At 41.4% G+C, this 23,036-nt stretch overlaps 2 protein-coding genes across 5 annotated transcripts in view; both read left to right on the forward strand.

Annotated features, from left to right (window-relative positions):
* Positions 1 to 8,480, forward strand: myoz1b (myozenin 1b). 2 transcript variants are annotated; one of them, XM_029456603.1, is made up of 6 exons: positions 1 to 141; positions 3,499 to 3,585; positions 7,022 to 7,188; positions 7,267 to 7,336; positions 7,440 to 7,626; positions 8,030 to 8,480. In XM_029456603.1, exons 2-6 carry the CDS (start codon positions 3,501 to 3,503, stop codon positions 8,262 to 8,264), a joined length of 744 nt encoding a protein of 247 aa, XP_029312463.1. In that variant the 5' UTR covers positions 1 to 141; positions 3,499 to 3,500; the 3' UTR covers positions 8,265 to 8,480. The 2 variants fall into 2 exon arrangements, with proteins under 2 accessions (XP_029312463.1, XP_029312465.1); XM_029456605.1 differs by having other exon boundaries at positions 7,270 to 7,336.
* Positions 8,481 to 9,197: 717 nt separating this feature from the next.
* usp54b (ubiquitin specific peptidase 54b) overlaps positions 9,198 to 23,036 on the forward strand; it is a 55,813-nt gene continuing 41,974 nt past the window's right edge. For 2 of the 3 annotated variants that reach the window (XR_003834154.1, XM_029456587.1), the window contains exons 1-2: positions 9,198 to 9,331; positions 20,233 to 20,856. Coding sequence is in view for 2 of the 3 variants with exons in the window: in XM_029456587.1 (XP_029312447.1) it covers positions 20,695 to 20,856 (162 nt within the window). In the remaining variant the exon portion in view is untranslated. Of the gene's footprint in view, positions 9,332 to 20,232; positions 20,857 to 22,649; positions 22,850 to 23,036 lie in introns of those variants that run through there. The other variant, XM_029456588.1, reaches the window with a different exon arrangement.

Genomic DNA, 23,036 nt, shown 5'->3' on the forward strand with positions numbered 1-23,036 from the left:
GGGGCAAAGAGGAGGGCAGCCAGTTCAGTACAAGCTCTAGGACACAAATCTACCTGGAAATCTATATTCCTCCTCCTCTGAGCCACACCTTTTCTGGGACCTTCTGGGACCTGTGCCTTCCTGTGGATACCTGGGTCTTAGGTAAGACATTAGAGAAGGGATAATGTGTGAACGCATTGATGAAGATAGCCCTCACATGCCTTGAGTGTTTGTGGATTATCTAGCACTGATGGTGACTGAGTTGTCAAATAATTATGGATCCTCTTTGGGTACAAGGAGATGGTTTTGGCTGTGGCCTGTGGAGGCCTCTGTAACTGGATGAATGAATGAATGATGGAATCAGAAGCAGATGCTCATATTATATATTTGATTGTTTGTTTTGTTAAAAGTCACAGAACTTGTTAAAGAAAGGCTTTGCATAATACATCATTTGAAAATTATATTGCAGGTTTACAATTTCTTAAATAAATAGTTAATTTAATGTAAACCAAATCTGAATCATGAGTGCCAGCTGGTAGATTTCTTCCACCGGCTCCTACTGTACCTCTCACTGTGGTAGGTGAGGAATGTGGCCTTCTGCAGTGGCGCCTTTAGTCCACGGGTATGGATCTATGTGTGTATTTGGGAATATGCTTACTGATGCCCTTCCTCCCCAGCTGTCTCCTCAAGATTTATCAGGAGCTAAAACTGGTCATGGGGTGGGGGCGGATGGGGAGGGGGAGCACCTCTTCACTCACAGGATGTAATAGGAGCCAGGCCCCCCAGCAAAGCAGTTTACTTCCATCTTGCCTTTTCCCAGAACATCCAAAAACACCTGTAATCTCCAGTTTTTAATCCACGGCTAATGACTCACATTCATCACAAGAGAAAAGCTATTTGAGTGCAAATCCGTGTGTGTGTGTGTGTGCTGGTGCACTTAAATGTATGGACAGTCCTACTCCTCCGCTATAGAACATGGGTACATAAAAATAGCTCGCACAGAATCCCAGGCTAGGAAATGAGCTTCAATTACAGTGAATGAAAAGCAATTACATTAACTGTCTCCCAGCAGACAGGCCTTCCAGCTTTTTCTCTTGTAGTGGGACTCACCTCCAGCCTTACATAATTGCTTTCGACCTGTGCAACAGCTACATACTGCCGGCCCCCATTTGAGTGGTTAGTCAAGAGAGACACGAGCTGCCACTGGGAATAAGTGTCCTCAAGGGCATGCGGGGGGCTATACACAATGTTTAAAGTGTGCTTAAGTTAATTAGGGAACGCAGCGAGGTTCCTGCTGGAGCTTGCTAGAATTTGGGACGTGATGTGCAACTTCATCGTACAGAAACATAAATCTTTATGTCAGACGTTTTGTGAAATATTTATGCCGATGTCGAACACTTTTGTTGTATCACATTTCACTGCTGCTAATTCCGTCATGCTCTCTGCAGGACCCCGGAGAGACCAAATACATTATGATTGTTTAAGTCTCTCTTACAGTATAAGATCAATTAAATTTAATGACAAAGTACAAATCAACTTAATTTATTTATGAAGCATTTTTAAAAACAAATGTTTTCATATAAAATGAAAAATACAAGGAAATAAAAGTGTAAAGCTGCCTTCACATGATAAGAAACGTTCTCTGTGCTCACCACGAGGTAAGGCGCAGGGTCTTGCGGTGAAGGTAGCTAATTAGTTTTCTTTCTATGGTTAACTCCCCTGCTTGTCTGATCCGCTTCAAACAGCTGTCATGTCATTGGTTGTGCTTTGAAAGGTCAGTGACAATCGAGGTCAAAGTTGAAGTAATTAGAATTTTGAGCGCATCGCTCGGTGGCAATTCCGCCAAGGGCAGCGCTTCCACCTAGTGAGACGGCACCGCTCTCTCCGTAGCAAAACAACGACACCGCCAGCGCAGAGCTGTTTTACCGCTGATCATGTGAAAGCAGCTCAATACACAAAGTGAAAACATTAATGATTCATTATAATCATGAGTAAGTGATTAGCTAAAAACATAGTCTCACTCTTGATGTCACCCAGGGATAAACAAAAGCTAAAGCGATATCACATAGAATCTGTTATTCCTATTCCACTGCTGCTCAATTCTTAAACCTGCATCAATAAAGCTTTTGGCCACTTTACATTACATTACACTTAATTTAGCTGACGCTTGCAATAAGTGCAAACAAACATGAAGATACACTTCCGAACAGCAAGAATCTTGCAAGTACATTAGCTTCAAATAGGTGAAATCATTTTAAGGGCCACTTGGGGGTCAGTCGACAAGCTTTAAACCAAGTTCTCCAAATTTAAGTTTGTAGGTGCCCTTTAGAACCACACATAGAAGTGTTTTCTGATCTGACGCACTGATCGGCAGGACAACATCATGTGAGCCTTACAACACCGTTACAAAACAAAATAAATCTGTTTTGTGAAGTGACAATGTAAGGTTTAGGCACAACAACAGAGAAACATCGTGATTTGGTTTGAAGTTATTACTTCGTTGAGTTGAGGGGACCTTCGTTGTCATGGTTACAGTAATACACACGTGGTTAAGGTTGGAGAACAATCCCGGTCATAATGAAAAGAAAAATGCATTAAGTTGACTATCGGTTGGAAACTGGACACCCAACCTGATAATAATCATACTTCGTACGTCCGCAGCGTTGTCATTTGAATGTAAACATGTGGTTTTGGGGAACTTGCTGAAACGACTGCTGTCATCTTGTAAACACATCCTTAAATATCATAGCCTTATAGAGTTTTTATGCCAGCAAACAGTTGCATATTTACATCCTCCAGCATATATGAAGCAACATTCATATGGGATCCTGTTACTGGTCACCTTACGAATTTAAATCTAATTTTCACTCTTTTCTAGCTGTTTTTGGTTTCCACCAACTCCTTAAGGGAACTATCTGGGTCTTTAGCTGCTAAAGGCTCCGCTATGTTCACCAGATAGTCACTAACTTTGTCCCTCTGCTGTTTCGTGCTGAGCAGGTCGTGCAAAGTAAGTTATGATGTAACATCGCAGGCCGTAAAACCAAAACAATGAGCTGAAAGAAGCTGAAATGCTCTGTAGGGTGGAGGGGAAACTGCAGAGTCAGTGATAATTCTCTGTGGGTTTTTCATTACAAAAGAAACCTTTCACATTGCACATAATCAATCGCTCCAATGTTAATATAGAAATATTGATTAGTGCAGCTTTACATTTAAAAATCTAAATTAATTGAAACTTTATTTGAAACTTTTCCATTTCTGGTGAAGGTCAAAGTTGATTGACCTTGGAAGTAGTTTGACAAAATAAATTCTCAATCTTCTGATGAATACTGTGAGGTGCAGTTGAAAGATCCAAAAAAAGCTAGTACAGAGTTAAGAATTTCTGTGATATTTTTATTTCTCTTTTTGGAATAAAGGTGTACTTTCCTTTCTGTGTAAAGCAGCTGCAATTATTCTTCAAAAAACTGGTGAATGATGATGATTATTATTATGAAGTCATCATTTCTCTGTTCTGTCCTTCAGCCATGCCTCTCACCACTCCTGCCCCTTCTAACAAGAGGAAGAAGGACAACAAGATTATCACTGACCTGTCCAGCGTCAGCCAGAATGGTAACACACACACACACACACACACACACACACACACACACACACACACACACACACACACACACACACACACACACACACACAGCATACCAATCACATATTCCCACACGCCAAGTGCATGTGAAGCATTTTGCCGGTCATCTTCTTTCTCATTCCTCGAAGACCTTCCTCTATCTCCCGTGTGATCTGATTATCCAGCCCAGTAAATGTCAAATCCGCCGTTTGTAAGGTTCGCTCGGTGGTGTCTGCTATCTGCACAGTCCGTGTGTGTAAATTGAACTGTCTGGGTGTGAACCTTGCATGTGGTGTTATGATCCTACAATTAGATAAGAACACACAAACTAGTTCCAAGCAGTAACACAATATCTAACATGCATGGGGCATCTCCTGGAGGGATGTGGGTCATTATCAGATGGCAGAGCAGCCACAAATCTGTCAGCATTGGAGGCAACACAAAATACCAGACGGTGACTCTGCTCCCACCATATTTGTATGAGGCGACGGAAGTGGAATTAATGCAACTTGTAAGAATGTGGCAATTAACTCACATCTTGGCATTAATGCTGCTAATACATTAATGCATAAATAATCCCATATAATATAATACTTTACTTTAAGGGAAATATGATGTTAATATTTCACCAAAGTAAGATTTTGAATGAAGGGCTTTTACTTGTAGATGAGTAACATTACTGTATTTTTACAGCATTTTTTGTTAAAGGTGCAATGTGTAAGATACGTCCAGATTTCCTTGTTTATTTTCATTTTTTGTGATCCTCTGAATTTTCATCTAGCGCCATCATCAGGTCACAATCTCAATTTGTCCAATACTTTTTGGGTGTATGGCCATAAACCTGCAAAACTACTGACATTCTGCCTCAGCTGTTCTTTGTGTTTAGTGCTAATTAGAGAATGTTAGCATGCTAACACGCTAAACTAAGATGGTTAACAAAGTAAATATAATATAATATAACATAATAGTTAAGAAGAAATACCTCTTTTAAGTCAGCATATTAGCCTGCTGGTGTTTGCATTTAGCTTAAAAGCACCACTGTAGCTAAATACAGAGCATGGCTGGAGACTCTGTCTTATTTTATTATGTTGCGTTTTCAACAAACTGACATTTATCTGTTGCATAATATATTACCAACCACAATATATTCTTTGCCAATCTCTGAGCATGCAATCTGCAACCTGAGCATGGTCTGAGTGTCTTTGCACATGTTTTTATCTCAACAATCTGTCTTTTCCCATTTGTATCCTTCTGCTGTCAGATCTGCAGCAACATCTGTATCTTTCCACCAGTTTGTTTTCAGTCAGTCAGTGAGGAGCTTACCCTGCTTATCCCTTACTTTTCTCCAGCTAATACCTACTCATCTATCAATCATCCCTGCCACTGTGTCGTTGTGACATTATTCCCATGCCTGCATGTTGTCCGTCTGTCCACCCCCTGCCTCTGTCAGTCTGTCCAATTTCCTCCCAGTCAGCAGCCAGCTCCAGTTCCACATTCTTTTGAATTAACACTCTAATCAATATCCCCATGGGAGAGTTCGCTCTGCTCAGCAGCCTAAATTATTCTTTCTCTCCCGCACACACACACTTAACACACACGCACTTGCACAAGTCTGATTTACGAGGTACTGCTAACAGCTCTCCGCAGCATTGCAATGCCAACTCCCTGCTTTATAGATGTGTTTCGTGTGTGTGTGTGTGTGTGTGTGTGTGTGTGTGTGTGTGTGTGTGTGTGTGTGTGTGTGTGTGTGTGTGTGTGCGTGTGTTGGTTTATGGCTGGACTCCAGGTGTTATGAGTGATATCAGAGTGTATGTGGTGGATGAGGAGAGTGTTTTATGAGGGGCTCTGTGGAGCAGTAAAATTCATCAGATCTCTCCATCACTGAAACAGAAGAGTGGAAAAGGAGAGAGGGAGGCAGTGTGTTATAAGGATTTCCCTCAATAAACAGTTCTACTAGAAAACCTGCTGTGACATTCCCCAGTGCCCTTTTCTTCCATATTGCTTTGGCCTAGTAACCCCGACAACTCTCCCGGTTTTACACACACGCATCCTCCAACACTATGGAAACTAAAGGATAAAAATACGCCCTTTACAGTCTTATCCATCCCTCATTTAATATCAGATATATAGTGTGAGGGAAAACCACCTTTTAATTTGCCAAATGGGTTTCTCTGATAAGAGAGAGCACAGCTCAGAGAGTGTATACTACCCCCGCCAAGGCTGTATTAACAAACAAAAAATGCTTAAAAATGGTTATTCTGCACAGTGATAAATCATGTGATGCATGAGCCAGATTTCTATCATTCAAGTAATCGTGCAGTAATTCATGAGAAAATGTTTTGAAAATGTCTTTTGATGTTAACATATAACATATAAGAAATAGTTTGATATTTTAGAAAATATGTTTATTGGCTTTCTTGCCGAGAGTTAGAAAAGACAATCAATATTGTTTTCATAGTTGTCGAGATTAAATGAAAAAATGCCTTTTTAACCCCTTTAGATCACTTCTCTGGTCATATTGTGCACCAATTTAACAATATATTATTATATCAAAATCCAATCATCTTTACTTCCGGTAAAACAAAACATGATGTGTGCTTAGCTAGTACCAACCAATTTCAACCATGGATATTTAAAGAGAACTGGATACAGCGTTGGAGGCGGGACCCCGTTCATTCCTTCATTCCGTTGCTCAGTGGCGCATGAAGCCAAATAAGTTTGACTTACAAATAACCTGGATCTTCCGCTGATCTTCCGCATCTATGGGGCCCATAGAGCAAGCGCAATAGCCTTCCCTAAACCACGCTTTCCAGCAGCTTCGTTTTGGAATACGACAGTACAGAAGCTAAAGACGCTCTAACTTCCGTCTCACTCCGACTTTAAGTAAACTACAGCCAGCTTAAAGTGGTTAGCTTAGCTTAAAGTCACACAAATCAAAAGGTTTTTCAGTTTCTGTACACAAGAAATAATGTGTTAATTAGTGAGTTTTAGAGATGCTGGTAGGCATATATTTAGTTACCTTTGGACGGGGCAAGGTCAGCTGTTTCCCCCTTTTTCCAGTCTTTATGCTAAGCTAGGTTAATCAGCTGCTGGCTGAAGCGTCATATATGTCATATGTGCACAGAAACGAGTGCTATCAATCTTCTCATCTAATTCTTTTTAGATATTTCCCAAAAAATCAAACTATTCCTTTAAAATATTCTTGAACTTGCACCAAAAAGTCACCACTCAGAATTTTACAACACATTTGAATTGAAACCTGCTTTTACAAATCAAATAAAAAATTAAAAACGGAATGCAATGCAATTCAATACAAATAACATCCGTTAACAGCTTTCTACCTTTTGTCTGCATACACCCATGCAATTCCACAATTCAGTCCCTTCATTACATCCTCCTCCTCTTCTTCCCTCTTCCTGTCAGATGATGACTCCGACCCCGAGGCCTCTGAGTTCGACCTGGGCACAAAGATCAAGATGCCCAAGGACACCATGCTGGAGGAGCTCTCCCTGAACACAAATAAGGGCTCCAAGATGTTCAAGATGAGGCAGCAGAGAGTTGAGAGGTTCATCGTGACCACCATGAATAAGGTAAGACTGAAGAAGCGGAAGGAAGGGTGTGTTTGTGTGTTGTTGATCAGACTCTATCTCCCTTGTTTTGTCTTCCAGCAGAACCTTGAGAACCTGCTGATGTGCCCTCCTCCTGTTCCACCTAAGCCTGAGATGCCAAAGGAAGAAGGTGGGGTCACAGATGCACTTTTTTATATTTTCTCTTTTCAGTATTTCTTTCTGTTAAGATTTTGCCTTTAATCTCCCTGGTCTTCCCCTCCTGTGTGTCTCAGTGGTGGATGTACCGGTGGATGAGAATGCGGAGAAGGAGAAGAGAAGGAAGGAGTATGCATGCATCTACATTTCGCCTTGGGAACGGGCCATGAGAGGCAACGAAGAGCTGACAGCCACCATGAGGTCCTCCATGCCGGGACCTATCCAGATGCACCTAGAACTGCCTATGTACAAGAGCTTCAACAGGTACACACAAACAATCCTCACTATCTTGTTTCCTTGTATGCAATTATAATGACAACATCCTGTCCTGTTGCCTACATTCAAATGCAGAATCTGCTTATAGAAATAAACTAAACTAAATTAAGCGTGTTGCTTAATTTAGTTTCATTTCACAATATTATCCACGTGTTTAAAACTGAGACTGTTATTCTCTCGAAACGTAACTGAGAATGCAATTTAGTTGTATTGGAACGTAATTGTTAGGAGACAGGGTTGGTTTAGAAAAACATTCATGGAACATGGGAGATTCACTTTATGTCAGAATTAATATTGTGAAAATCATATTACAGTATGTTGAAGCTGAATGTTCGTCCTGGTGTTACCTCGTCTCTCCTAAGCTTCCTATTTCTTCCTCTTCTCTCCCCAGGACAGCGTTGCCATTCGGCGGCTTCGACAAGGTGCCCAAGATGTTGACCTTCGAGCTTCCAGAGTTCAACGATGCCAATGACGAGCAGGAGACTCTGCCCGGCATGCAGGCCAACATGTGCTCACGCCCCTCATTCAACCGTACGCCCATTGGCTGGATCTGCAGTGAGGACAACTCAAACATCCACATGGACCTGGACAACATGCCCTTCGATGGAGAGACAGACGACCTGTGAACATGCATGCACACACAAGCAGTACATGTACTGGAACTCATTAACACACATGAAGAATTCACCTTGTGTAAGCATGAGAGCATTATGCACGGTTCATAATTCACACCATATACACAACAAACATGAGCACTTTTAGAACAGCCAGAAACAAAAAAAAAACATATTTAAAAAAAGACAAAGTCAAGTCTTACCATTATTTTGCATGCTGTGAGCCAATGTGAGACCTGTGTGAATAGATACAGATGAGCACTCTGCACTTCTATAACAATGTATTTATGCAATAAAGTTCACTTTACAAAATGTCTGTATACTTCTGTTTTAACACTGCACGTGCAAGTCCTGGACAAGAGCTACTAAAAAGGACAAATCCTGATCCTGAAGAAAAAAAGTTACATTTTTACAAAATAATCTGAACTATTTTGTGTACTGCTATTTCAAAGGTTGAATGAAGTTTGCTGCTTAGGGCCCTACAGCCACCAAACAACAAGCAAAAGTACAAATCTTAAGGGCCATTGTTAATTTTTTTCCTTATTTCAATATTTCTTTAAGAAGGGAACTGTGAGGGACCAAGCTTGCAGGGATATGAAGACAGTAAGGTTGGGTTTCCATTTTGCAAATGTGCAGTTATGAACAAGAAATACACCAAATTTCAAAGTTTCCTTTAAGACCATTTGTTGATATAAAACTTGCCATATAAAATGAGAAGAATTTAAATAAAGACATAGCTCAAACAGGTAAGGCCACACCATCAGCTGTAAATTGCATCATCTCTATCAGAAAAAAAAAAATCCTATACGGGGTGACATCATCGGCATCCTCACGCTCTTTTCGTCTCGCGCCCAGAAGACGGCGACATCGGGTAAAGTGAGCAATGATAAAACTGCTACGTCACACACACTCAGGAGGAGAGCTGGAAGATGGTACGGTATCGCGAGAACGGCGTGCCGCGACCGCAGCGCTGGATGGCGCTGGTGGGGGCTGGATGCGCCCACGGCTCGCCCTCTCTCCCGTTAAATCACACGGTAGGACACGCGAGCGGACGGAGACTGGCGGCGACAGCACCAGGGGTGAGTAAAAAAAGAAAACTCTGCACACTTCGCACTGCGTGGACTCTTTGCCTGCTAGAGTGACCGGAGGTACGCGCATGTGAAGGGACACAATACACCATCAGAAGGTGTGTGGGGTTATGAAGGGGGGGTGGAAGTCAGCGTGTCGGCCAGATGTTCTCAACAGATGTGTTCTCGTGACAGTCTTAGAGTGTGGCTGTCATCTTCCTGTCCATCATTATAATTCCTCTCATCAGCAGCAGCAGCAGCAGCATTGCTTCCTCGTGCTGTGTTTTCCTCTTCCTCTCTATCTTGTCAGTTGTATTATGTTATCAGGTGGTCTCGGGTCGGTAATTCCCCTCTACGCAGCAACTCTCCCTCGTGCTGCACGCTGGTTGCCGCTTTAACCGACAACAGCAGCCCTTCCCCTTAACTTCATGCCGGTGTCTGTCATCACAGTCCCGGTTCGTTTTCCACAGTTACAGGTGTTATTGTTATGGTCCCACACAGCCGCTAACATGCCACTACTGTGCGCGTGGCTCCTGCCCTGTACTGCGTGTTTTGGTCTCGCGCTGTGTTCGGTGAACTGTACACTGTGTGGACTTGTTGATGGATAGCCGAGAGACCGCAGCCTTTTTACCGAGGGGGATTCACGCGCTGCTGTCATCGCTCCCGGGGGCCGCTATTGATTTAACGTTGCGGTTTCGATCCGCGTGATTGATGACTTTGGCGCCTTACCGGGCCCGCATCACCGCCAGCCCATAGTGCCGTCACATTAGCTATGGTGACACAGCCCTATGCTGCCTGCCCCACACGCGCTCACACACGTGAATATTTACCCAAAAAAGAGGGAAAATAGGGTACTGCTCATCCCCATCATTAAGCAGGAGCACATGCTTTTGTTTTGGCTACTTGATTTACAGTGAATGCTCAAGGCTTATCCTAACCTTAACTATTGTACATGCATCAAACATCAAAACAACCCTCATAGTAGCCCAGTTTTAACCCTAAAATAAATTCTTAACCTTGCCCTCGACTAAAGCAATTCTTAGTCAACCAACAGTCATTCGCAGTTAATGACTAATTGAGTTATTTAATCCACAGACCTGTACAACTGAGTTCTCAATAAAGAATCATGCAGAAACACTACTTTTAATCTTGTTTAAACCAGAGATGTGCTCTTAGGTTTATTGGAAATAAGTCATTCAGCATGAAAAATGCATAAAGACATGACAAATTGACTAAAGAAATCTTAGTGGATTAGACCAAAACTACCAATTAGTCGACTAATCAACTAAGAGAGGCAGTCCTAGCAGCCAGAGACTAGCATTTTATCTCCACATGGGGAAGGTTTATATTCCCACAGCTTGAGGAATACAATCCACACACACATGAGGACAAAGACACAGCTTCACCCTCCAAACTGAGCCGAAATGTCATCTTGACATTTCAGTTGGACTTATCAGCCATTTCAGTTTTTGGATGAAACGCTCTGGAAGGCAGTGAAGTTCTGCTCTGTGTACTGTTTTTGTAGTTTCCATAATATGGTGTGTGCATTAATGTGTGTGTGCTTATCTGCTGCCAGCAAATGTTGCAATACCCAATCACCCTTTTTTTTATTATCAGAAAACCACCGACTCAATGCCCATATTTGTACTTTATTTAATATGACATGTCCTTATATATTCAGCTGGTTCCATATTTTAGGAGCTGTCATTGTAGCTTACAGTACTCAGGTCTTACAGCCTGTTATACTGTATGAGTAGTAGGGATGTCCTGGAAGGAAACCTCACTTTACCCTTTATCTACAAAATTGTTTGTCCTCAGCTCCAGTCCAGGTTACCACACACAGAAAAAGCCTTCTCTTCCCTCTCACAGCGATTTTTCTTGGAGGGTGTTTCCACTAGCATTATTTAAATACTCAAACAAATCATATGTGATGATGTATGATGCTACAATCAGACAACTTGACACTTGATAGGAACATCCTCAGTGCTCAGGATTTGATTGTTTTTATTTATCAGTTCTCTGTCTATGTGATTGTTTTTACTTTATACCATTATTTCTTGTATATTTCAGAGTTATTTGTTGAAAGTAACATCTCCAAACACACAGCCTCCATCCTGCTTGTGTGGACAAATGTGTTGCTCTTTGAGAAACAATCAATCTCAAGGTCTCATTGACTTATTGCATGTGTTTGCAGACATCATGTGGTGAATCAATTTAGTTTGGTAGGTTTATTTAATTCACTTAATTGGTTAAAATCCTCAGAGAATTTCTTTCTAGCCTTGTTCGGGTCTGAATGATGGTCCGTGTGAGGTCCACAGATTGTAAGAGGGTTGAGGTATGAGGAAGAACAGATTAGGTCATGGCAGAGGATGAAGAAGGAGGAGAGGAAAAGAAAGGCACACTCATATGTTCCCTTTGACCTTTACCATCCAATAGACTGCTCTTACTCTCTTTTTCCTGTAGCCGGTCCTCTTCGGGTGGTTGGTTATCTAATGTCCCACTTATTCCTTCTCCTATCCTTCCCACCCACCTGTTCTCATCTCGTCCCCTCTTTTTCTTTCCTTTCCTCTCCTCTCATTCCCCTTTCCGACTCCGCTTCTCATCTTTTGTCCTGTTTTCTAATCTTTTATCTCCCTACTCTCTTTTCCTTCCTTTCCTTTCATTTTCTTTCCTTTTTCTACTTTCATTTTCTCTCCTCCTTTCCTTTCATATCTTCTCATTGCCTTTAATTTCCTTTCATCTCCTCCTTAAACTGTAAAAAACCCACATGATTCCCAGCATGCTTCGTAAATAAGGATGGTTATGTAATAGCTTAAATATTAAGCAAATATTCACCTCTCTTCATATTTTCTACTAATAGGATTGGCTGTGCACGTGTGCCATGGCGATAATGGGTTGCATCTAGGTTATAGTGTTTGTGTGTTTCATGCGTGTGCATGTTTTGTGCGTGTGATGAACGTGTGTTTTCACATGTATACTTTAATGTTAGTCTGAGCGGGGAAATGACCTTGAAGCTTGAAAAAAAAAAGGATATCTGTCTCGCTAATATGCTCCCACATGCAGCCGCACGTGTGCCTACTGTATGTTCACACACACACACTCGAAAACACTTACACATACACACACATGCACGCACGCACGCACGTACACACACACACACACACACACACACACACACACACAACTTCTCTTTAGATGTAAAGTGGGAAGAGAAGGAGAAAGAGGAGCACAGAGGGGAGGATGAACTCTGGGCTCTCCTATTGTCAACTATGGCTATTTGAAGTTACACATAACCCAGTTAATGTGTGTGTGTGTGTGCGTGTGTGTGTGTGTGTGTGTGTGTGTGTGTGTGTGTGTGTGTGTGTGTGCGTGTGCGTGTGTGAGAGAGAGAGAGAGAGAGAGCACGAAGCATGCATGTGAAGTGAAGTTTTCGGGAAAGGAAAGAGGCACAGATGAATGGAGGAAAGAAGTACAGAGAGTGAATGAGAATGGAAAATAGAGGTCAGTGGAAGAAAGTGAGAGACGGAGCAGGAATGAAGTGAGTTGGAAGGAGGAAGAGAGACCAAAGTGCAGCCAAAGGAGAAGGAAAAAGAGAGCACATGTTTGTGAACCAAAAGATCAAAACCTCTGTCTTTTTTATGAGGATATATATAAATATACTTCTCGCCTTTCTATTCGCTTGAGTGGGAGGTAGACAGTGTGAGAGACATGCTATTGTCCTCGAGGACAATATCAGCTCTTTGTTCAGCCTGCATGACACCGGAGGCTCTGTCACCAACGCCACAATAACCCACAGAGAGAAACAGTGGCAGTAAATTTCGATTATGAAACAGCGTCATTAACAGCATTTCATTTCCATCCCACTCTGAGGCCAGTTTTTAGAATTTCAAAACATTTCCCCCTCAGCCCAAGGGAATAAATAGGATCGTAAAATGGAGAACAAATTAGGCTAATGAGCGAGATGCTGATTCTTTGTATTGCTGTAGATGGTTTTGGACATACAGGGTCTGACGATAAAAACAAAGACGTTTGTGACCTTTCTGGGAGGTCATATTTTTGATGTTGGACAAAAGTATATAGACACATACTTTTCTGTACTTTTGTTCTGGGTCAGTTTTTCATGGTTCAGAATTTAGTTCTAAATACAAAGAGGAAATATCATGAAAAACTTACGTTTTCAGTGCTTGTGCACATACAATTGGGAATCTGGAGCACCTTTAAACCCACAAACTGTAAAATAAGACCTAGGTAAGAAAACATTTAATTCAACAAGCCATTCAGATTTGGCTTCCCTTCCTTTGTCACATGCAGACTCATAATATACCGCCCTCCATCTACCTTTGCAATTTTTCTCACTGGCCAATCAGAGTAGGCTGGGCTTTTTCGAGAGGGAGGCTTAAAGAGACAGGCGCTACATCGAAGCGTTTCAGACAGAGGGTGAATACAGATATATTCAGAGAGACAGAACGAGAAAAATATTGTGTTTTTTGAACATTAAAGCATCTAAACATGTTCTAGTAGAAACCCCAGATGCAAGAATGAAACTGAAAATGAGCATGATATGTCCCCTTTAATGCTACAGCATACAAATATTTGAGAAGTTCATTTTTCACCTCTTGACATTCGGCAGCAGTTGACAAAAAAATCAAAAGCTTTTGATTTCAACATCTACAATTCCATGACAAACTGCAGAGGAAGAAAAAAGCTCCAGAACAGCTACTGAGTGTTACATTCAGTAATGTTTTAGGCAATAGTGTCCAACTGTACTAACAACAGTTAGGGCAAGACCCTTTCCTGTCCCTCAAATACAGTCAAAATCAGATTCATAAAGAAATGGTTTTCCCAGTTTGGTGTGGAAGCATTTGACTAGTCTGCACAGAGCCCTGACCTTGACCCTATCTAACACCTTTGAGATGAACTGAAATGGGGACTGTGAGCCGGACCTTATCGCCCAACATCAGTGGCAGACCTCACTAATGCTCTTGTGTCTGAAAGTCTCTGCAGCCAGGATGCAAAATCTGAAAAGTCTGAAACCAGAACAGTGGCTGTAATATCAGCATAATAATGCCCATGGTTTTGAAATGAGATTTTCACAATCACATACATAATGTATGGGTTTAATGCCCTGGTATCCCCTTATGTTTGGCTATATAGTATATTATAATATATGCATTTCAGATAAGTGGTTCCTAACCTTGGGTCCTTGGTAACTCTCAGGAGCGGCAAGTCTTTTTGTTCTTCATAAATATTAGTGGCAGTGAGTATAACATCCTATATAAGAGGTAGAGAAGATACTTAGAAATGTTGTTATTTCCATTCAACTTTTGCAATATGATACATCATACTCTACATACTTGGATGGAAACCCAGCTCTTCCAATACAGACCACAGTGAAACAGGAGAAATAAAATGAACTCAAATTTACCTAAGAATTTATCACCAAAACACTCTTCTCATGTTCTTTCCAAAGCACAAAGAGATGGAAAGAAATGATAGAGGGAGGAAGGGAAAGAGAGTAAACAACAGGAAAAATGAGTAATGGAACTCAAATTAAGAGAGAACAATAAAGCTTGATCCATGTGTCATGTGGGGTGCCCCTTCTCCCAAATGTTTATTTGGGATGTTTTTGCAGAATGATTACATTAATCGCATTAGATGTTGATCAGAGAGAAAGCGTCAAAGTGCACTGGGGATCAAATGGGCAACGAGCCATTCTTTCAGATTATGTCCTCTTCTGAATTTCTGCATTTCGCTGGAAGAGCTCAAAAAAAAAGGAGAGATAGAAGGAAAAGGAAGGGAGAAGACAGAGGTGAAGAAGAACGCAGTGGGTTCAATAGTGTCTCACAAAGGTAGGGTGAGAAATAGTGCGAGGGACACGGCGTAAAATCTGAGACAGAGAAAAAGGGAAAGTGTGAAGGAAAAGTAACATTACTGAGTAAGAGTAATAGTAACAGCAGTGGTGGCAGTATAGTGCAACCATGAAAACAGCTGTCTGTCCTCAATGCTCCCAGCTGTGCCCTCGCTGGCTCTTATCGATCCACAAGTAATCATCTGCTGTCACACTGACACACACATCCTTTAGATACAAACTGAAAAACCATTTTAACTTCTAAACCCACCCCTTTGAGGTTTTACTTAACATTTAACCTACCTTACACCTAGCCCATTAACTGCATGCATTATGTGCTAGTTCCTGCAATTTGTTGAAGCAATATCACACTTCAGTGCAATTTAATATAAAACTCCTGTGTAATATGTCACCTTTTGTAAAACTTATTAAAGCATACGTTCGGCAGTATTGTATATACTTTTCTTATTATAGCATTGAGCATTTTAGATATACTCAAAATAAACTACAGTGCCTGTGTTAATCATAATCAGGGAACATGCTCACAGTGTGTCTCATTGATGTGTTTTTTTAAAATAGTTTTTGGTCAACAATAGAGCTCTATGGCACAGAGGAATAGGATAAATTAGGTACACACAATACTTGTTAGTAGGATCAGTTTATTGTTGTCTTTTGTATTTTCATTGGATTTGTTGGCAATAAGAAAAATACAGAATATCACCAGGCGTATCCTTTAATTATTGTGTCACCTTGGTGGTAATATTTCCATTACAGGCCAGCCGTTGGGAATTATGGGGGGGGGGACAACATTTCCCAAAAGTGGGCCCCTGATCCAAGGCTTAAGATTGACTTTTTTCACCACTGTCCCGGGATCATCCCAAAAATCAATTTCAACCGTCTTACAGTCAGTGTAATACATTTAATCCTTTTACTTTGTTGTCGTCATCTACATTGGTTGTTCGCATTCAAACACACAATTCAAATGATTAGGAAATAGATTACTGTATTTTTATTCTTTTACTGTATTTATCTTTTTTGTATATATTATAATCAATTTTTTTAAGTTTCAAGTTTCTCGCCAAAAACTACATTTTACAAGATTACATTTGAACACATCATGATAACGTTACAATTTACCTTCGGCCAGTACACATTTTTACTGAATAGAGCTTGAACGCATCATAATTCATATTCAATCATAATCATAATTTAACCTCCGTTGACGTTAGCTGTTAGCTCTGTTAGCCAAGCAGCACTGTGCTGCCCACCGGCTGCTAACACCTAACAGCTCCTGCCAAATTCGACACAAATGTGTTGTTCACATGTAGCATTATCACCATAGACCTTTGCACAGGCCCCTCCTGGGCCTTGGCTCGGGGTCAACTGAACCCGTGGACAAAATATTAGAAACACCCGTCAATAAAGTGCATTCTAAAGCAACAATATCACAAACCTCAGCCTCAAAATATAATATAAGAATTGAGTCAACACACATTTTTTAACTTGTATTGCATTGCATCGCAAGAGCCCTGTTACTATTTTTCTAGTCCAGCAGTGTATCAAAATCTAAGGTGCCATTTGTGAGGGCTGTACCATTACATAATATAATTTTATACAGTACATCTCCTTAATTCAGTCTGACCTGTTTAGTAATGAGAAGTTCTCTGGGTTTGAATACATCTAGTCTTCAATGTTGAAACTGCCATATGTCTGTCCAGTTGAAGAGGTTAAAGGGTCGATTCACCAGAATTACTAAAAAGCATATTTCTTCACTCCTGTGTCGAAGAAGTAATATCTGTCTATTATAGTTCTGTCTCCACCACAATACAATTGAAGTGAATGGAACTTTCTATGTGTAAAATTACATTTAAAAAACACATCAACAGTTTTTAAAGGGGCTATTTCTTAAGTTGAAAATATTTCCAATGAAAGTTCTTGACAGTAATGTAATTTTCAGGTTAACCAGGACATTGTTTCTGGAAAGTCACAGTTCTGTTCCATTTATCAATGCTGTGAGCGCCACAAACAAAATTCAATTCACCTTAATTGTATTGGGGTGGCAGCAGACATATTGGAAATGGATATCTCACCACTTAGGCTAATTAAACTATTACTTGAAGTAGCTTTTTGTAATTTGGCTGTACTGACCCTTTAAATACATATTTTTCCCCTTACCTGTAGTGCTATTTATCAATATAGATTGATCTTGTGGAGAGGCTCGTGCTTGTTACAGCGTAAAGAGTAAACATTAATGCCGCCAATGAGTAGATGCATGTGATACGGTTGCTGGTGTAGCCCGGTAGAAAGAAAATAGTTCCTACACCAAAGTGCTCACAACAAGTTCTGTGGATTATCTTGATTATTACCGGGTCATGATTTCTGGAAAGAGACATTGCAGTTAAATGTATTCTTTTGTTGCTGTGAGCACCATAAGCCGAGTGCCATCTAGTTCCATTATATTCGAGAGAAGGCCGACATCTCTACGGCCGATATCTCCAACAATCTGCAACTCACACTAAAACAATTTAGACTGATAAATAGCACTACAGGTAAGAAGAAAAATATGTATTTTTCATTTTGGGGTGAACTCTCCCTTTAAATCAATCCTAAACGTGGTCCTAATTGACCTCCTGAACCTAGATCCACATCCTGACGCTTGAAGAAGTCAGGACCTCACTTTGCGACCATTTCCCCATGCTCAAATGTAAACTGGGACTGATTTACATAAGGTTAGAAAGTGAAGCCTCAAAGACGGCACACACACACTTTCTGTGTCTGTGTGTGGATGTGCAGCCTGTGTCTTCATCTCAACATTGCACGTGGAAAATGTCTTCCATGTCTGGTCGCTGTCTGGGATGCGACCAGAGGTCCTGGTTTCCTTATGCCTGCCAGCGCAGGGTCAGGGAGTTTGATTGACTTGTGCCTTGACTCACTCTGGCTTCCAGGAACTCTCTACCATCAATACACATCATCATCACTCGCCAGCCCTGTGTGTCTCAGAGTGTGTTAGTCTTTGTGTGTGTGTGTGTGTGTGTGTGTGTGTGTGTGTGTGTGTGTGTGTGTGTGTGTGAGTCTTTCTCAACCAGTGCAGCACAGTGTGTCTCTCAGTTAAATCACATGGTTCGGCTTTTCCCCCGCGTGCCTGCTGCTTGGCCTATTTCCATGGTAACTAGCCGAAGATGCGGACACACATACACACACACACACACGCACACGCACACGCACACACACACACACACACACACACACACACACACACACATAGACCACATAAACACCGCCTGTGCGAGGGCTTGCCAGAGCCATCTCGGCTGTGTGTGGCTGTAGGGTGCAGCCAGTGAGAGAGAGGATGTGTGATCACACACTCTACACAGGCTCAGCAGGAGACACATACACACACTCGCGCACACACACATACACACACTGTATGCTGAGACAGAAGCTCAGGATGCTGTGCTGTGAGGAAAAATGGCACACAGGGGCATGCCAGCCAAATCCCTTTATAAATCCTCTGGCAATTTGGATTGGTTTGCTTATGGATGAATGTATCAAATTTGAAATGTAAGTTTTTTGAGTAGATAGACAAGAGTGATAATGTGTCAGAATGCAGTAATCTGTGTGACAAGTGGATGATGTGGCAATGTTGCATAATTCTTCCTTCCATATTCGCTCTGATTAATTTTAATCGCTGTACTTGTCACGACGACGGCCCTACCGCCATCCCACTCCCTCACCGCCCCAGCTCGCCACCCCAATCCCATGTGGCTATAACCATAGAGACAGCCCATGCTGCTCGCTGCAGCATCCCTGTGCCCTCTGGCCTTTAGCCAAGGGGGTGCTGTGGCGGCAATGCAACCCGGCAACCAGGCGAGGGAGCTTTGCCAAAAGTGGTGAAGCTATAGGGGAAAAGGGGGGGGGGGGCACTGCGGATCTGTTAGGTACTGCCCTGTGGTGTTATGCAACTTCATGTACACACACCCACGCACACTTACTGAAGGGTGACAAACACACAAACTGCCTTTTTTTTTCTCCCTCACACACACACATCCGGAAGCTGTGCATAGCAATGCTCAAACCAGTATAAGCTCCAGATAATGTCCCTAAGTACCGATTATGAAATGACATAACAGATTTCTCCGAGCGGTCTCCGTGTCATATCACTGATGTAGTGCTACACTGTTCAATGTGATGATTTCCATGATTCATGGTGCAAAATAAATGAAATTTGAATTTTTGAAACTTTTGATTCATTGACTTTTGGCCACTAGGGGACAGAAGAACATCAGAACAACTTCCTTAGCAACTGTCATGGCTAATGTGTTAGCATAAAGTTTCCAGTTTAAATATCACAAAGAACAACATTATTTTTCTTTTAGTGTTCTGTTTTTGTCCAGCTATCAAATGTAAGTCTGATATTTATTCTCCTTCATCTTTGTTTTAGTCATCTGATTGTTAAGCTGTCGCTTACTGTGTCTGCCTGCTGTGTGGCGCTGAGTACATTGTATGCAGTGGGTTTACCGAGAACGATAAGAACAATGACACTAAACTGTACAGAAAACATGCAATAAAACCAAAACAATTAATTATAAACACTGAAAGGCAACACAAAGCAGCGTTGGGTGTTAATCCTCAAGATTTTGCCACATTGTTTATAGGAATTATTTATCAATGAAGGTTTACTGTTTATTTGATTTAATAATTAAAGGCAATGCAAAACATAATTAAGTAACAATATCCCTGTCTGTCAAACCCATTTGAAAATCAACCACATTGTTTTGCCCCCGCAGTTAGCTAGCTATGGAGCCAAAGTTGTTTAGGGTAGGCCGTAACCATTTCTTTCACTTTAAAATCTTTAGTGAGTCATCATCAATTCAAACCAGGAGAGGGCGTCTCAAAACAGCATTTAGAGTTTTTATCCGCATTGCTAACAATGTTTATACTACTGATCTGTTGACAGTTTATTTTGCAAAACATAGTTAACAGCTCAAATGCAGTTTGTGTGCGTGTGTTCTTGCTAGCTGTTTTGTGTGAGGAGTACTAACAGGTTGGCCTTTGTGTCTTACAGGCAAAGTGAAAGTGGAGAAGAAAGCGTTGAAGGGGTCTCCACATGGGAGCAGATGTGCTGCCTCATCAACATTTATCTGCCAGAATCTACCAAAGGACGCATTGGACACGCTTTAATGTCCTCAAAAACAAACTGCTAAATCCAAGGAGCTAAAAAAAGAAAAAGAAAAGCCAACCACTGGCTTCAGCAAGTGGACACATTTTAAAGTAAAAATACGGCTGAAGAGGAGGAGGTTTGTATGGGTGCCAAATCACCATACAAGACACACCGCACCTCCTCAATCTACGGCTGCCGCCTCCCTCCTCTTCCTCGCTCCATTTCCTCCTCCGACACCGACTCCTCCTCAGCTTTTCTCTCTTTCTCCCTCATTCTCTCTCATGGGAGTGACATAGAGGCCATCACTTGGTCTGCTGCCCCGCCCCTTCCCCGCCTTTCCGTGTAAACGGTGGCGTCCAGGTAGTAATGTCGTGGAAGAGGAACTACTTCGCGTCGGGTGGCGGTGGCGGAGCAGTAGGCGGGGTGCAGGGGCTGGTAACCCCGAGAACCATGACCTCTATTGCACCCAGCAAAGGCCTGAGCAACGAGCCAGGACAGAACAGCTGCTTCCTCAACAGCGCTCTGCAGGTCAGTTGGATAAACACACACTTGTACACGCGCACATGCTCACGAGCACACACACACACACACACACACACACACACACACACACACACACACACACACACACACACACACACATATAAAAGGTTTTCATGTTACATGTTTCATTTAGTGGTCTTGACAGGCCTCAACAAAACCAATTTTCATAAAAGTAGGCAGCACTTCCTATGATGCCCATGTCTATAACACAAGTTTAACTCATTTTATAAGGACTTATAAGTTCAAGTATCATAATGTTTCATAATTGCTGGTCTCTCACTAAAATATCATTATATCTATGCAAGAGCAATACATAAAATAAAATAATTTATTACTTTATCTAAAACAAACAATATCCACTTCCAGATGTATAATGCATTATAACAGTGATTATAATACACTGTAAAAAAGATTGTAATGCATTATAAGTATGGGAATTATAAATGATGTCAGTGCAATGCCAGCAATTATGAAGTATTATGATACTTGACCTTATAATACATTATAAAATGCTTTATAATGTATTATGTTTTTTGTTATAAAGCAATATGAATACTTATGAGTGCGTATAACTATACAGTGCTATAAGAAAGAAACAGATCACTCTGGCTCAAAGGCTCCAAATAGTTTCACATTGTTTTATTAGCAATGTTATTTGCTAATAAAACATTAAATATAGTAGTAGTAGAGCCATGGACTGTTAAGTAGGTGAAAACCTTTACGATGGCTGAAGACTGGACTAAAAAGAAACAGGAAGTGAAGTGGCTGCAGTGCAGGCCTGCAGAGCATCACAAGAAGTAAGCAGGTCTGTGAAAAGTCTTAAGTCTGTCAGCTGGAGACTTCCGACACTGAAATATTAAATATGATGACTTAATTTGATTTTATGTCACTTTAACATGTCAACTTGTTTTCTATCCCCTAAAAAAAAGTAAAAGAAATAGAATAAAAATGACAGATTATCCGATGAGGGTTTGAATTATTTTATATTAAAGCTGAAAATCTGCATTTGAATCTTATATTCAAATCCAATGTGGAGTACAGAGCCAACACAATGAACACATGTGTACTTTAAAACACTTCTATTCTAAAATACATAATACAGGCTTTTACATGTAAACATGTACAGTTTCTTTATAGTGACATATATAGTGAATAGTGTTTCCTGTGAAATGTCACTAATGACAGAAGCTGTATCTCTGATGCTCTTCACACTTCACATGCTGAGAAGATTTAAGTGAAGTTGTCATTTTATCTTTACAATGTCGAATGTTTTTGATGTGCACTGGTGACAAAAAACACTTTATCATTTGCATGAACTGCACAATGCTAGCAGACTCACACACTCTTGCACCCACGTTTCAAATGCCCACACACACGCCTCACACTGCAGTAAATTGATATTTAAGCACGGCAGGGACAAGATTAGGGCCATATTAACGGGTGTTTGCGTGTTTCGGTAGGTTTTGGCACCGCTGCCAGTCTGGCTTCAGTGTGAACATTCAGTCTGTGTGTGGTGGAGATGCTTACACTGTGCTGCTACTGCTGCATCTCCTCTCTCTCTTTACACACACACACACACACACACACACACACACACACACACACACACACACACACACACACACACACACACACAACACTCTTCCCTCCTCCCAAGACTTCCAGCTGGCACAAACTTACCTTCTGCACACACACACACACACACACACTAATAAATTGACTACTGGCTTGAAAGAGAGAGAGAGAGAGAGAGAGAGAGAGAGAGAGAGAGGCTGGAGTAAGCTGAAGAGGGAGGGGGATGATGGGGCAGAAGCTTAGGGAGAGTTGAAGAGACCAGAGGGATAGACGAGAAGAAGAAAGTTGCTGAAGGAGGAGAAGAGAAGAAAGAGGGATGAGGAGTATACAGTATGAAAAAACTGAGGAGAAGACTAAAGGGGATACTGCCAGGAGAAAGAGTGGAAACAAAGAGTCTGATAAGGTAGGGGCAAAAAAGAAAAGAGTGTTTGTGGTGAGAGCAAGAGAGATAGATGAAAAGACGTGAAGGACATAAGGTTTATTTGTGATATGAAGAAAAAGCACAAACAAAGACGTGCAATGGGCTTCAACGGGGAGAGAAGGGGCCATTTCAAGGACACACACACATGTACACACACACACACACACAG

This window comes from Cottoperca gobio, chromosome 19 (assembly GCF_900634415.1).
Source record: "Cottoperca gobio chromosome 19, fCotGob3.1, whole genome shotgun sequence".
Classification (NCBI taxonomy): Eukaryota; Metazoa; Chordata; class Actinopteri; order Perciformes; family Bovichtidae; genus Cottoperca; species Cottoperca gobio.

Bases quoted from the DNA above. Each gene is read 5' to 3' on its own strand.
- myoz1b (XM_029456603.1), top strand. From the start codon at position 3,501: ATGCCTCTCACCACTCCTGCCCCTTCTAACAAGAGGAAGAAGGACAAC. The intron at 3,586-7,021 runs GTAACACACACA...TCTTCCTGTCAG, and splicing joins GTCCAGCGTCAGCCAGAATG to ATGATGACTCCGACCCCGAG. The intron at 7,189-7,266 runs GTAAGACTGAAG...TTTGTCTTCCAG, and splicing joins TCGTGACCACCATGAATAAG to CAGAACCTTGAGAACCTGCT.